General features: G+C 44.6%; 2 protein-coding genes across 2 annotated transcripts in view; one reads left to right on the forward strand and one right to left on the reverse strand.

Annotated features, from left to right (window-relative positions):
* Positions 1 to 1875, reverse strand: part of TRIM72 (tripartite motif containing 72) — a 43387-nt gene extending 41512 nt beyond the window's left edge. The window contains exon 1 of the mRNA XM_073648808.1: positions 1556 to 1875. The gene's annotated coding sequence lies outside the window, so the exon portion shown is untranslated. The remainder of the gene's footprint in view (positions 1 to 1555) is intronic.
* Positions 1655 to 14123, forward strand: LOC141161428 (apoptosis-associated speck-like protein containing a CARD). The gene is made up of 5 exons (XM_073646237.1): positions 1655 to 2201; positions 4771 to 4818; positions 8330 to 8368; positions 8487 to 8741; positions 13683 to 14123. Exons 1-5 carry the CDS (start codon positions 1925 to 1927, stop codon positions 13952 to 13954), a joined length of 891 nt encoding a protein of 296 aa, XP_073502338.1. The 5' UTR covers positions 1655 to 1924; the 3' UTR covers positions 13955 to 14123.
* The last annotated feature ends 1535 nt before the right edge of the window (positions 14124 to 15658 follow it).

Raw genomic sequence — 15658 nt, forward strand, 5'->3', positions numbered from 1 at the left:
AATCCCACCCAAGATGACCGTTCACTCAGCCTATCCAGAATCAGCGGCAGCCTGCACAAAACACTGCGGACCGCCCTACTCCATAACCAGCCTGTCACAGAGTCGGAGGGTCACTACGTCAGCGCATGTTTCCTCCCAGGCAAGTCTTTGAAGCAGTGAGCATAGAGACTTCATGTGTGAGCATGCAGAGGCCAGCCCCCGAGGACTGTGCCCTCTGCTGAAAAAGCACCATGGAAGACCTGAAGAAAGCAGCCAGCGGTCAAGATCCAGAAGAGCAGTCATTTCTGGCCCTGGGCATGTTATTGTGTAGAGTTGAGTAGAAAATCTTGCAGACCATGTTGGTAGTTTGTAGGCACCAGAGCCCTGAAATCTCCCACTTTCCGGCATCGCTGATGCCTCTTCTGATTAGTTGGTCCAACGTGACCTTATGCATGCACGGTACTGCAACTATGACATCGCCCTGGGCCTACTAATCAGAACAAGTGTCGGGCATGCTCCAGGTAGGAGGAGGTTTGCAGGGATCTGGTCTGGTGCCCACAGATTACCAATGTGGCCACTGGACTAAAACCATACGAGAATTTTTGCTCAGCTCAAAACTTGTGGATCTGTAGAGGTCGCGCGTAGATGAACCTTGGGCCATGTCATGGAAAAAGTCATAGAGGCCGTCGTGTATAGAACAAATGGCTGTGTACTGTGCCGGAGCATGGCCATGGTTAGGAGCAAGCACCGCTCATACTGGTCAGCAGCCATAAGTTCTTACATCATAAGTTGGAGACCATCATGTAGCGTCTGTTGTGCCTTTTTGTAAGAGACCGTATTGTACAAGTTGAGGATGTTACTGTACGGCTTCTGCTCTGCCCGGTTTAGTAAAGTGGGTATCGTAAAGAGGGGACCCTGCGCTTCACCTTTGATGGCCGTCCACTAGATGAATACATAAATATTGGTGGCGTCCATGTCTTCATGTATGCAAGCTGTGAGTGGTCAGTAGAAATTCCTTAAGAAAGAGAGTGGCCTTACGGCTGAAAGGACCTGCAAGAAAACCAAAGCTCGTAAAAAATAGTGCAACCTGGCGAACAAAGCCATGAAGGGCTAATCTGCAGAATCCCTAAGACTTGTAGGTGCAAACCCGATTCCGGCAAGAGCCATCCGTCATCTTGGGTGCCATCTGGTCTGGGTAAAGAGATGGCCTCATACCGGAGTGAGTTATGTTGGTTTTTCCACAAGTGATTCAAGGTGCCGGATTCCATCAGGTGCAACCACTGAGCTTCGTGCACCATGTACAGTGACAGCAACGTCCAAGCTTGTGGTGCCTCTGCGGAAGAAAAATCCTGCAAAGGTGACTGAGACTTACAAGCTCAGTGCCTGAAGGGGTGTGTATACTTTTGCAAAGGGTCTGATAATAAATGTACAATTTAGTGGTGTGCTTTAACATGATAGGAACATACGGCTCTCTGAAGGGGTCGAGGAGGACGGAGGTCATTAGGTCTCACTTTGTGGTGTTACTGACGCTAGGGTAATGTCATGTGGTGGTGATACTGTAGCTGATAACTCGTACCTGACGAGCGGATCTCATCCTGGTCATATTCATTTCTCTTTCACTTATTCCTTCCTTTCTTCTTAGGTTCTTCCCCATAAATAATGACGCACCATTTCTGTGCCAACATCTGGATTCGAGTCCTCACAAGGGGAAGGAGCAGGGAGGTGGAAGTGATTGTCCTTACACGCCAAAAATACTACTGAACTGAACTGTTTCCAAGAAAACCGGTCCGGGCAGTACAACAGCCTCACCGGGTCCAGAACAACCTGCAGTATATTAACCCCTACAGCTCGTCCCCTTGCCATGCTAGATGTCGACCAGGAGGAGGAAAATAACAGGAAATAGGGCAAAATTACTTTCACTTTCAATTTCAGTACTTCGGAGGGGATGGGGAAGACGGTGAGGGACGTCCTGGTCCAAGCGCTGGAGAACTTGGAAAAAAAATCCTTTAAAAAGTTTAAGAACAAGTTAAATGATTGGGATATCAAGGAGGGGTATGACAAGATCCCCAGAGGGACGCTGGAGGGGGCAGACCCCGAGGACGTGGCTGATCTGATCAGAAGATATTACGTGGATTCTTACGGCATTAGGGTAACCCTGGCTGTGCTAGAAGCCATAAACGAGAACGGGGAGGCGGAGGAGCTGCAGAAAGCCTGGAAGACGGGTAAGGACCGGAAAATGTGCAGAGGAGGCGTTACTATAAGGGACAATAGTATAAGGGGGTCCCAGAGGGGGGACGGCTGCGGCAGACCAGAAACAGGACATAATGGGGTATTCCCATCTCCAAGATCCTATCCCAATATGTAGTAGGTGTAATAATAATAATATTAGCAAATACCTCCAATTAGAAATGTAGTATAGTTTTTCTGATTCGCGATGCCTCTTTATTCATGTGCAGGCATTGCAGGACCTTAGGTATCAATGGTTACGACCACTAGCAACTAGCTGTCACTATATCAGTGGCCGTAACCATGGATACCTAAGGTCCTGCAATGCCTGCACATGAATAAAGAGACATAGCGAATCAGAAAAACTATACTACATTTCTAATTGGGAGGTATTTGCTAATATTATTATTATTACATCTACTATATATTGGGATAGGATCTCAAAGATGGGATTACCCCTTTAACTGTTAGTAACACAATCATGGTACAGATGATGGAGACGACACTTTGCACATTCGCTCGTCTCCAGAAGGAAGAAAACTTTCTCTCTAGTCGATTCTAGAAGCAGCGACCCGTCACGGCAGCGTCCAAGGAACAAAATCAGATTTATTTATACAAAAATCAATATTCTTCTGAATGTGACCTGATCCACGTCCTCAGGATGGGTCTGAAAACCCCCCCGTATCTGTAACGTTAGAAGCTCGACCTCTGGACAATGAAATACTATAGTATTGCAGTGATCAATCGATCAGAGGTTCAAGTCCGAAGAAGAATTAAAAATCAAAAAATATATAAATATATATATACATATATATATAAAATCACAACAACATAAATTACTCCCCTTTTTTCTGAAACGTAAATAGCAAAATGTAAAAAGAAAAATAACATTTTGGATTTTCCGAACTAATAAAATATATAAAAATATATGTCTGGTAATGCAAAAAATTCCCCCAAAAATGACATAAAAAGCAATCACAATGCTGAATCTACCCAAAAATGTTATCAATTAAAGCTGCAGCTATACGTGCTAACGCCGGCCCTCGCACAGCTCCGCTAACCGAATAAAGTTGTGGGTGACATAAAACCAATTTTTATTTTACAAAGTTTAGAATTTTTTTTTTAACCATTAAAATATAGTGAGATAATGATAATGCCGCAATGAAAGACGTAAAAACAAGGTGGAATTACTGGGTATTTTTTTACATTTTCACTGTATGTGCAAATATTGATGTGATTCTCCCGTCAGTACGGTTACGGTGATACCAAACTTGTAGATATATGTATATTTTTTTAAGCAGTAAAAAATAATACGGAACTTTGTAAAGATAAAACCGTTCTTCTGGTGTCGCCATGTTCCGCGACCCGGAATGTGTTCATTTTTCGGCTTTTTGGGCTTTGTGGGAACTTGTATTTTTGCGACAGAGCTGATCTTTTTTATACTGACACCATTCTGGTGTAGATACGTTTCGATCACTTCTTATTACATTTTTTTTGGGGGGGTTGCAACAGCAATAAAACTGCAGCTCTTTTAGTTTTTTTTTGTTTAGAGATCGGGTTAATTAATTTTATACTTTTATAATTTGATGCCGGTTTATACTAGGGATGATGCGCACTTTCTCTGTCCAGACAGTAGAGGGCAGTCACGTGTCGTACTGACTCCGCAGACCCTTGTGATCCTGTAATCTAGAAAGTGATCAGATCAGGACCCGGCGGGGGGTCTTTCTGCTGTGTGGACACTGTGGTCCGCAGTTATCAAAAATTGCGTAATCTGCTCCATTATGACTCGTTAAAGGGAATCCGTCAGCAGTTTTTACTGTGTAATCGGAGAGCAGCAGACTTTATATTGTCGGGGGATCATATAAGAATCTGCAATTCGGCACTGAAAAAAAAAGGTGAAAGGGTGTTTGCCCGAAGAATGGCCACCTTGGACAGGACCACATCTCCTGTACTCCATGGGCCAAGAGGCAACAAAGTGCCCCGACGATGATTGTCCTCTATCTGTAGCGTTGAGTCAATAAACTGCTGGCTGTTCTCTTGATCTCTAATTCGCACAGTTTTTCCTCTCTATTGGCTTTTATACACCGTTTTTACCTACTTGGGTGTAATAAAAACTTTCAAAAACTTTTTGATCCTACTAATAATTATTTTTTAGAAGTGTTCAAGAGAGTTCAGATTCTGGAGGGAAAAGCCAAAGGAATCGCAGGGGTCGAAAAAGAAGGAAAAAGTAGGCCGTGAAAACATAAAGAAGGCACACGTATAGAAACGATTACATTTGTGCAAAATGGAAAAAAAACACGTGTGAAAAACCTCATAGGTGGTACATTGACTCACAGGGAGGTGGCGCTGCACAACAGGTTTATTCCTTCTGGTAGAGAGCTAATTTGCAAAGTTTTCATCCAGAAATGATCTCCTAGAGAAAAACTAGCATACCCCGATATCTGCAGTCCTATGTAAGACAACATGTATTCCCAATAGAGTACAGATCACAGCTCTGCAGCTTCCTCCATGGTAGCGAGCAATGTCCCGTCCTGGACTGAGATTCTGTTGTTTTGTGTTTTTCAGTGAATTGTCCAACAACCACGGGGGCAGAAGATGGAGCAACGTCGAGAGGTGAGCAGCGGCCGGGACCCTCCTCACTATATGTCCGAGCCCTCAGTATAACCCAATAGAGGTTTCTGCTGCAAATCCTGAATGTGTGCACACAGCCTTAGCCCCTGTCCTGTGTCCTCCCCACACATTCATCATAAATCCCCGATAGCGTCATTATCAATTAGGGGGTGGCACAAGACTTTATCAGGGTCTTATAATTAAATAGGGGGTGGGAGAGGATGCTATCGGGTATTTAGCAAAATATGGACCTGGGCCCCCACTTGCATGTTGGTCAGATGTATGGGCCCTCGAAGCGTTCTAGATCCTATAAAGACATATGTGTTCACACCCCATATAATGATGTCCCTAATCCTGGCCCCTTCCTGGAATAATGTCCCCCATCCTGGGCTCCTTTTTAGTATATTGTTCCGCATCCTGAGCCCCTTCATGGTATAATGTCCCCCGTCCTGAGCCCCTTCATGTTATAATTTATTATTATTATTTATAATTATTAAAGCGCCATTCATTCCATGGCGCTTTACATGTGAAAGGGATGTACAGTGGGTACAGAAAGTATTCAGACCCCTTTACATTTTTCACTCTTTGTTTCATTGCAGCCATTTGGTAAATTCTAAAAAGTTCATTTTTTTCTCATTAAAGTCCACTCTGCACCTCATCTTGACTGAAAAAAAAAGAAATGCAGAAATTTTTGCAAATTTATTAAAAAGGAAAAACTGAAATATCACATGGTCATAAGTATTCAGACCCTTTGCTCAGTATTGAGTAGAAGCCCCCTTTTGAGCTAGTACAGCCATGAATCTTCTTGGGAATGATGCAACAAGTTTTTCACACCTGGATTTGGGGATCCTCGGCCATTCTTCCTTGCAGATCCTCTCCAGTTCCGTCAGGTTGGATGGTGAACGTTGGTGGACAACCATTTTCAGGTCTCTCCAGAGATGCTCAATTGGGTTTAGGTCAGGGCTCTGGCTGGGCCAGTCAAGAATGGTCACAGAGTTGTTCTGAAGCCACTCCTTTGTTATTTTAGCTGTGTGCTTAGGGTCATTGTCTTGTTGGAAGGTGAACCTTCAGCCAAGTCTGAGGTCCAGAACACCCTGGAAGAGGTTTTCATCCAGGATATCTCTGTACTTGGCCGCATTCATGTTTCCTTCAATTGCAACCAGTCGTCCTGTCCCTGCAGCTGAAAAACACCCCCATAGCATGATGCTGCCACCACCATGTTTCACTGTTGGGATTGTATTGGGCAGGTGATGAGCAGTGCCGGGTTTTCTCCACACATACCGCTTAGAATTATCACCAAAAAGTTCTATCTTCGTCTCATCAGACCAGACAATCTTATTTCTCATAGTCTGGGAGTCCTTCATGTGTTTTTGAGCAAACTCTATGCAGGTTTTCATATGTCTTGCACTGAGGAGAGGCTTCCGTCGGGCCACTCTGCCATAAAGGCCCGACTGGTGGAGGGCTGCAGTGATAGTTGACTTTGTGGAACTTTCTCCCATCTCCCTACTGCATCTCTGGAGCTCAGCCACGGTGATCTTGGGGTTCTTCTTTACCTCTCTCAGCAAGGCTCTTCTCCCACGATTGCTCAGTTTGGCTGGACGGCCACGTCTAGGAAGACTTCTGGTGGTCCCAAACTTCTTCCATTTAAGGATTATGGAGGCCACTGTGCTCTTAGGAACCTTGAGTAATGCAGAAATTCTTTTGTAACCTTGGCCAGATCTGTGCCTTGCCACAATTCTGTCTCTGAGCTCCTTGGGCAGTTCCTTTGAGCTCATGATTCTCATTTGGTCTGACATGCACTGTGAGCTGTGAGGTCTTATATAGACAGGTGTGTGCCTTTCCAAATCAAGTCCTATCAGTTTAATTAAACACAGCTGGACTCCAATGAAGGAGTAGAACCATCTCAAGTAGGATCACAAGGAAATGGACAGCATGTGACGTAAATATGAGTGTCTGAGCTAAGGGTCTGAATACTTATGACCATGTGATATTTCAGTTTTTCTTTTTTAATAAATTGGCAAAAATTTCTACATTTCTGTTTTTTTGAGGTTCAGAGTGGACTTTAATGAGAAAAAAATGAACTTTTTAGAATTTACCAAATGGCTGCAATGAAACAAAGAGTGAAAAATTTAAAGTGGTCTGAATACTTTTCATACCCACTGTACATAGCACAAACAATTACAATAAATTTGAACAGTACAAGTCGGTGACTGGTACAGGAGGAGCGAGGACCCTGCCCGCGAGGGCTCACAGTCTACAAGGGATGGGTGAGGATACAGTAGGTGAGGGTAGAGCTGGTCGTGCAGCGGTATGGTGGAGCGGTGGTTACTGCAGGTTGTAGGCTTGTCAAAAGAGGTGGGTCTTCAGGTTCCTTTTGAAGGTTTCCACGGTTGGCGAGAGTCTGATGTGTTGGGGTAGAGAGTTCCAGAGTAGGGCGGAAGCACGGGAGAAATCTTGTATACGGTTGTGGGAAGAGGAGATAATGTCCCCCGTCCTGAGCCCCTTCATGGAATAATGTCCCCCATCCTGAGCCCCTTCATGGTAAAATGTCCCCCATCCTGGGCCTCTTCATGGTATAATGTCCCCCATCTTGAGCCCCTTCATGTTATAATGTCCACCGTCCTGAGCTCCTTCATGGTATAATTTCCCCATCTCGGGTCCCTTAATGGTGTAATGTTCCCCATCCTGGGCCCCTCATGGTAAAATGTCCCCCATCCTGTGCCCCTTCCAGTAATAATGTCCCCCATCCTTGGCCCCTTCATGGTATAATGTCCCCCATCCTTGCCCCCTTCATGGAATAATGTCCCCCATCCTTGGCCCCTTCATGGAATAATGTCCCCCATCCTTGTCCCCTTCATGGTATAATGTCCCCCATCCTTGGCCCCTTCATGGAATAATGTCCCCCATCCTTGGCCCCTTCATGGAATAATGTCCCCCATCCTGGGCCCCTTCATGGTATAATGTCCCCCATCCTGGGCCCCTTCATAGTATAATGTCCCCCTTCCTAGGCCCCTTCATGGAATAATGTCCCCCATCCTTAGCCCCTTCATGGTATAATGTCCCCCATCCTTGGCCCCTTCATGGAATAATGTCCCCCATCCTTGGCCCCTTCATGGAATAATGTCCCCCATCCTGGGCCCCTTCATGGTATAATGTCCCCCATCCTGGGCCCCTTCATAGTATAATGTCCCCCTTCCTAGGCCCCTTCATGGAATAATGTCCCCCATCCTTAGCCCCTTCATGGTATAATGTCCCCCATCATAGTATAATGTCCCCCTTCCTAGGCCCCTTCCTGGGATGTCTCCCAACCTGACCTACTTCTTAGTAAACTCATAAACTCAATAAAATAAAAAAAATCCTTTAGAATGATGCGCACAGGTATTGAATACAATTACTTAAAAAAAAATAAAAATATAGATAGAATTTCATTAAAACGAACATTCATCACAATGTGACGTTACAGCCCTCGATGTCTGGACTCACTGCTTTTTCTCTTTTTGATCTTTATTTTCAGCACCAATTCAGGAAACATCTCAGGGAGCGACATCCAGAGGTGAGAGGAGGAGGAGGAGAGGCTCCTTATAAATCTCATCAGCCTCATCGAATAGTGAAGTTGCACATATACCGCGAGGGACGGGTCACAAATCTCATGTCTTCTGTTCTCGTTACAGATCAGGAGCATTTTGTGGACAGACATCGCGCTCAGCTGATAAAACGGGTGTCTCTTTTGGGCCCGGTCCTGGACGACCTCCTTCAGTACAAGCTGCTGTCACAAGAAGACTATGACACGGTGCGCAGTATGAAGCCGTCCCAGGAGCAGATGCGAGAGCTCTACCGATACGTCCCGTCCTGGGGGAATGAAGACAAGAATAAGTTCCTGCGATCTCTGAAAACACACTACGCTCCGCTCATCAGGGATCTGGGGGACTGAACTCTGATCTGCCTCGGATCCTGAGCCGAGCGTCAGCTCCTGGGGTCGGCCCTGTCCCTGCAGCTATGTAGGAGGGGATGTGTCATACATCACTAGATGGGACCTTGTCCTTCATCATTCTTTTATACGTAAAAACAAATAAAAACTCCTGTACCGAATTTATTGCTGGTTTTCTCTCATTTTCTGTATATGAAAACACTAAACCATGAAATAGTCCGAGGCTACAGGAAAATAATCCGAGGCTACGGGAGAATAGTCCGAGGCTACGGGTAAATAGTCCGAGGCTACGGGAAAATAATCCGAGGCTACGGGAGAATAGTCCGAGGCTACGGGAGAATAGTCCGAGGCTACGGGAAAATAATCCGAGGCTACGGGAAAATAATCCGAGGCTACGGGAGAATAGTCCGAGGCTACGGGTAAATAGTCCGAGGCTACGGGAAAATAATCCGAGGCTACGGGAGAATAGTCCGAGGCTACGGGTAAATAGTCCGAGGCTACGGGAAAATAATCCGAGGCTGCGGGAAAATAGTGCGAGGCTACGGGAGAATAGTCGGAGGCTACGGGAAAATAGCCCGAAGCTACAAGAAAATAATCCGAGGCTACAGGAAAATAGTCCGAGGCTACAGGAGAATAGTCCGAGGCTACAGGAAAATAATCCGAGGCTACGGGAAAATAGTCGGAAGCTACAGGAAAATAGTCTCAGGCTACGGGAGAATAGTCGGAAGCTACAGGAAAATAGTCTCAGGCTACAGTAAACTAGTCTGGGGTTATAGGATTATAGTCTGATGCTACAGTAAAATAGTCAGAGGCTACGAGAAAAGAGTCGAAGGCTACGAGAAATAATTATATTTTCTTATTATTATAAAAAATATCTCTGGTAAGTCGCAAAATGGCTCTTTCTATAGATAATTTCTTAGAAATTTTATGCAGTGAATGATTGAAAGTTATATTCTACCATCCACCCTACCAGGAGCCAATACACCCTAGCCACATAACGAGAGGGGAACAATTTACATACAGGGGTGTTGCTAGAAACTAAAATCAGATATTTTCAGCTCATTTGCATATAAGAAAAACATGGATTTCTCTGGAATAAGACATCAGATTGCAGATATCAAGGTATCATTTTATTCAGCTTCCTATGGCCTGCATGCCCATCCATCCAGACAGCTGATCCTACTGGCAGATCCCCTTTAAATGCAGCTGTCAATCTCTGACATTTAAATATGGCATTGCAGTATGCTGCTGTATGTATGTTTTGAGCTTGGTTATTTTGCTGTATTTATGTTATGAGCTTAGTTCTGGTGCTGTGTTTATATTTTAAGCTTGGATCTGGTGCCGTATTTCTGTTTTGAGCTTGGTTCTGTTGCTGTATTTCTGTTTTGAGCTTGGTTCTGTTGCTGTATTTCTGTTTTGAGCTTGGTTCTGTTGCTGTATTTCTGTTTTGAGCTTGGTTCTGTTGCTGTATGTGTTAGAAGCTTATTTCTGGTGCTGTGTTTATGTTTTTAGCTTGGTTCTTGTGATGTATTTATGTTTTGAGCTTGTCTCTTTTGTATTTCTGTTTTCAGCTTGGTTATGGTGCTGTGTTTATGTTTTTAGCTTGGTTCTGGTGCTGTATTTCTGTTTTGCGCGTTGTTCTTTTCTTGTATTCATGATATGAGCTTGGTCCTCGTGCTATATTTAACTTATGAACACCTTGGAAAATTATGTTACCAAGTCAATTTTATCACACATTGAGCAAAGTAAAAACAAAAACCCCCAAAAAACAATGGCAGAATTGCGTTTTTGTTTTCGCAATTTCCCTGCACTTTTTTTTTTACCTATTCCTATGGCAATGGAGACAGAAATATAAAAAGGTTATGGCTCTTGGAACAAGAAGAAGAAAAATTGAAAGCGCAAAAAATGAAATATCCTGGGTCCTTAAGGGGTTAAAGGTGTGAAAATGACGATCGCACAGAGAAGATGAAAGAAAAAGAGGACAATTATTGCGCTGTCTGGCAGAAGCTGCACAGAGGAAGCAGAGGCAGTGCGAGGGTTAATACAGGTTCCCGCCACTTTAGAGCCAATAGTCACTTTCAGTTTCTATGTCATCTCCTTTCCTGGTTTCTGCAGGAAATACTACAGCCCCAGTAGGACGGCCGCCTTCTGCGTGCGAAGGGCCCACCAGACATGGCCGGTAAGTGCAAAACGTTCCTGCATCCGATAGTCCGTGTATAGTTTACAGGCTAAGGCTTTGTGTGCACGATCAGGAATTGCTTGCAGATATTTCCGCAGCGTTTCTGCTCCTCTTGGCAGCAAAACCTGCAGAAAATCAGCAGCATTTTGATGCGTTTTTTTCCCTGCGGATTTGCCTGATCCTGTGCACAGAACTTGCAAAATGTCATAAGAAATCATGGGATAAGATTTGCAATGTGTTTTTGGCCCATTTCTGCACAGAAAAAAAAAACGCACCAAAAATGCACTGTGTGCACATAGCCTAATACTGGACAGTCAGCGCTCACAATACATGTCCCTGTATATATTCAGTGTACGGTATATACTGAAAGCCCGAGAAAAACTGGAACCGGAGAACGATGCTTTCCGGAGCCTATTAGGGCAGGTGTGTACGCACGACCTCCGCTCTAATCATTGTCTATGGGTCTGCTGGAAATAGCGGAGCGCGGCACTCCACAGTGTAATAGGCAGTGAATGGCGCAGAGGTCGAGCTCCATGTCTTCTTCAGAGCTTCTCATCGGGATTCATTTATGGAGAGAGAATAACTCTGAATTCTGAGAGTAACCGGTGAATATTTCTTACCGTTATGTTACTACAGCTCCTGTGCTGACCTATGTGTCTCCATGGTAACCAACAACAATGGCTCCTTATACTCCATTCTATCTGTTCCATACTTCTTACAACCAGATGTATGGGAACATAAAGGACAAAGAAAAGATAATATAATTTTGTGACTTTCTGGCGTTTTCACCCCTGTCCCGGCCAGAAGTGAGCCGGATGAGGCGTGGCAAAGACAAATTCTATAAAAGTTACTCCAGATAATAAAAAGGAACGCTTCATAGTGTAATACTGTATGGTAAGGAGAAGAGAAGAAAACACAAGTGTGAACTCACCCTATGTGGTTGTGCTAGAGATGGGGATAAACCCTCACCGCTCCCGCCTGAAAGTGGGGAAATGGAAGTGCAACAAAAACAGGAATAAAATGAAGCGCTGTCAAGCTGGAAAACAAAATCCATGTCAAAGAAAAAAATTGTTATACTTGATTAACATAAAATACAATGAACGCGTTTCAATACGGGTTTTGTTTCTTCTTCACGGCTGACATGAAAGTGTAAAAACTATTTACATTGATAAAGGAATTATAACATCAAATCCCCCCACATCATGTGACAATGAAAAATACAAATAAATAAAGGAATGATAGAAAACAAACAAAAAACATATATATACTGTGAGTGTAAAAGATGTGTAATCGTCAAAAAGGAAGAGAAAAATAATCAAATTGGCACGATGCAGAACGAAAGATAACGCTTATAACATGTTATACCCCCAAAAATAAAAAAAAGTAACTAATAATAAACAAATATTAATGAGCACTATAGTGGCGCCACTTACACTCCAGCTCCTAACTATGGATGACTCGTTGTGAGGGGCGCGGAGTGAGAACTCATTAAGTGGTGGGCTTCATCTGATTCCTACATGCCCATCAGTAAAACTTAACATGTTTGTTGTCTGTTACCATGGAGATACATTGTTTGTTGTCTGTTACCATGGAGACACATTGCCTGTATAGGAGCTGTAGAAGGACAATAGAATATTTTTAATTAGAAAAAGTTGCTTTAATTTTTGAGGCATCGAGTCACTAGATAACATGATCTAAACACAACGTAACTGCATTAATGAACGGAGTCTACGGCCCCTTCTATTCTAGTGTTAACACCTTCACGTTCCACCACATGTTTATGTTTTGAATCGCTGTGTCCTCGTCCCTAAAATCGCTGTCCTGAAGGGGTTAATGGGTAGACGACAGCCTCGGCTGAAAAGAAAATGATATGAGATAGATCTGTCCTTGCTCTAATGGAGATCAGTTGTCCATGTGCTAATTTCCGGCTGAGCTTGTGCTCCTACACAGCAGCCGATGCGAGCAGGCAGAGGTGCAGTATAGCGGTATGTACACACGTGGCGGGTTTGCTGGGAGTTTTGTGTCACAGTTGCCATAGATTTGCCCCCATGCAGTGCAAAGGATAAATAATGTATGTTTTGTTAACCCTAGTATGCTCGGGCGAGCACCAAGTAGTTACAGCTGCTCGGTGTTATGTTTGACTCACTCTGTGCTCATGATTTGCGACTGTTTGACAGCTTTAATACATGTGAGGAATGTGTAAGAAATAGACATTCCTCACATGTATTAAAGCTGTCAAACAGTCACAAATCATGCACACGGGGAGCGATTCAAACATATCACCCGAGCACGCTGTAAATACTCGGTGCTCGCCCGAGCATACTAGGGTTAACAAAACATACTCGCTCATCACTAATAAATATACATCTTCAATGTAATGAAGTACCAAAGAAAGATAGGTGACCTGTAATGCCCATGTTGAAGATTTTCCAAGCACAGAAAATCTACAGCAAATACGCTGAGTGTGCATGTGGCTCGTAGTGTAAGGAGACCGAGGAGTCTGAGCCTCTGGATGGACAGGAGGTGGCCTCACACAACCTCACACTCCAGCAGACAAGCCGGAGTCATTGATCATAGCGGAGTCCTAAAGGCACAGAGATGACTTTGGCCTATGCCGGAGACAATAAATTGCAGGTCAGAATTACACAATTCATCATAAAAGCACAAATGTCTTATTATTTCCATGAAAAGTCTGAGACGACAATCAGAGAGTTACTGTCACATGAGGGAAACAGAGTTGACAATATTTCCCAATTTCAGGAATTACAGATCAGGAGCATTTTGTGGACAGACACCGCGCCGCGCTGATAGGACGGGTGGCTCTGGTGGATCCGATCCTCGATGATCTCCGTCAGACGAGGCTGCTGACAGGTGAACACTACGACACGGTGCGAAGCAAGACGACCTCCCAGGAGAAGATGCGAGAGCTCTACCGTCATGTGGATTCCTGGGGACCTACAGACAAGGACGGCTTCCTGCAATCTCTGAGGACACATAACCTGCCGCTCGTTGGGGATCTAGAAAGGAACTGAAGCCTGATGGTCACTGGCTGGAGCTTGGTTAGAGAGTCAGCTCCGGGGACCAGCCTTGTGTCGCTGCACTTATAGGCTGTGTTGTGTCCTACAGCGCTGGAGCTTTGTTCATTATCAGTGATGTTCTCGATCTTTTTGAAATCTCTATATTAAAAATGTATAAGAAAAATCCTAATCTGGGGAGAGTGGTCTTTACACCGTGCAGCCATATGATGTGGAAACCGGGGACTAAAGACGCCAATCCTGTCTGTGGAATAAGTGGAGTTATCTCGGTGAGAAATTCCACGTAATAAATCCTGGTAACTCATAATGCCGTCACGTAAAGCAGCTCTGTCATCATCACCTGGAAAAGCAGCTCTGTCATCATCACCTGGAAAAGCAGCTCTGTATGGAGAAAACGCAGCTCCTTATTAGCTGAAAAGACACAAAATAATAATAATGCTTGCATGATGGTTCAATGTTATGAGTCCGGTGTATTCATGAGGCAGCGTTCCACCTGAAGGTTATGAGTCCGGTGTATTCATGAGGCAGCGTTCCACCTGAATGTTATGAGTCTGGTGTATTCATGAGGGAGCGTTCCACCTGAAGGTTATGAGTCCGGTGTATTCATGAGGCAGCGTTCCACCTGAATGTTATGAGTTCGGTGTATTCATGAGGCGGCGTTCCACCTGAAGGTTATGAGTCCGGTGTATTCATGAGGCAGCGTTCCACCTGAATGTTATGAGTCCGGTGTATTCATGAGGCAGCGTTCCACCTGAATGTTATGAGTCCGGTGTATTCATGAGGCGGCGTTCCACCTGAATGTTATGAGTCCGGTGCATTCATGAGGCAGCGTTCCACCTGAATGTTATGAGTCCGGTGTATTCATGAGGCAGCGTTCCACCTGAATGTTATGAGTCCGGTGTATTCATGAGGCAGCGTTCCACCTGAATGTTATGAGTCTGGAGTATTCATGAGGCAGCGTTCCACCTGAATGTTATGAGTCCGGTGCATTCATGAGGCAGCGTTCCACCTGAATGTTATGAGTCCGGTGTATTCATGAGGCGGCGTTCCACCTGAATGCTATGAGTCCGGTGCATTCATGAGGCAGCGTTCCACCTGAATGTTATGAGTCCGGTGTATTCATGAGGCGGCGTTCCACCTGAATGTTATGAGTCCGGTGCATTCATGAGGCAGCGTTCCACCTGAATGTTATGAGTCCGGTGTATTCATGAGGCGGCGTTCCACCTGAATGTTATGAGTCCGGTGTATTCATGAGGCAGCGTTCCACCTGAATGTTATGAGTCCGGTGTATTCATGAGGCAGCGTTCCACCTGAATGTTATGAGTCCGTTTTATTCATAAGGCAGCGTTCCACCTGAATGTTATGAATCCGGTGTATTCATGAGGCAGCGTTCCACCTGAATGTTATGAATCCGGTGTATTCATGAGGCAGCATTCCACCTGAATGTTATGAATCCGGTGTATTCATGAGGCAGCGTTCCACCTGAATGTTATGAGTCCGGTTTATTCATGAGGCGGCGTTCCACCTGAATGTTATGAGTCCGGTGTATTCATGAGGCAGCGTTCCACCTGAATGTTATGAGTCCGGTTTATTCATGAGGCAGCGTTCCACCTGAATGTTATGAGTCCGGTGCATTCATGAGGCAGCGTTCCACCTGAATGTTATGAGTCCGGTGTATTCATGAGGCAGCGTTCCACCTGA

Source organism: Phyllobates terribilis, unplaced genomic scaffold (assembly GCF_046119375.1).
Source record: "Phyllobates terribilis strain yellow unplaced genomic scaffold, ASM4611937v1 Scaffold_9__5_contigs__length_417890890, whole genome shotgun sequence".
NCBI lineage: Eukaryota > Metazoa > Chordata > Amphibia > Anura > Dendrobatidae > Phyllobates > Phyllobates terribilis.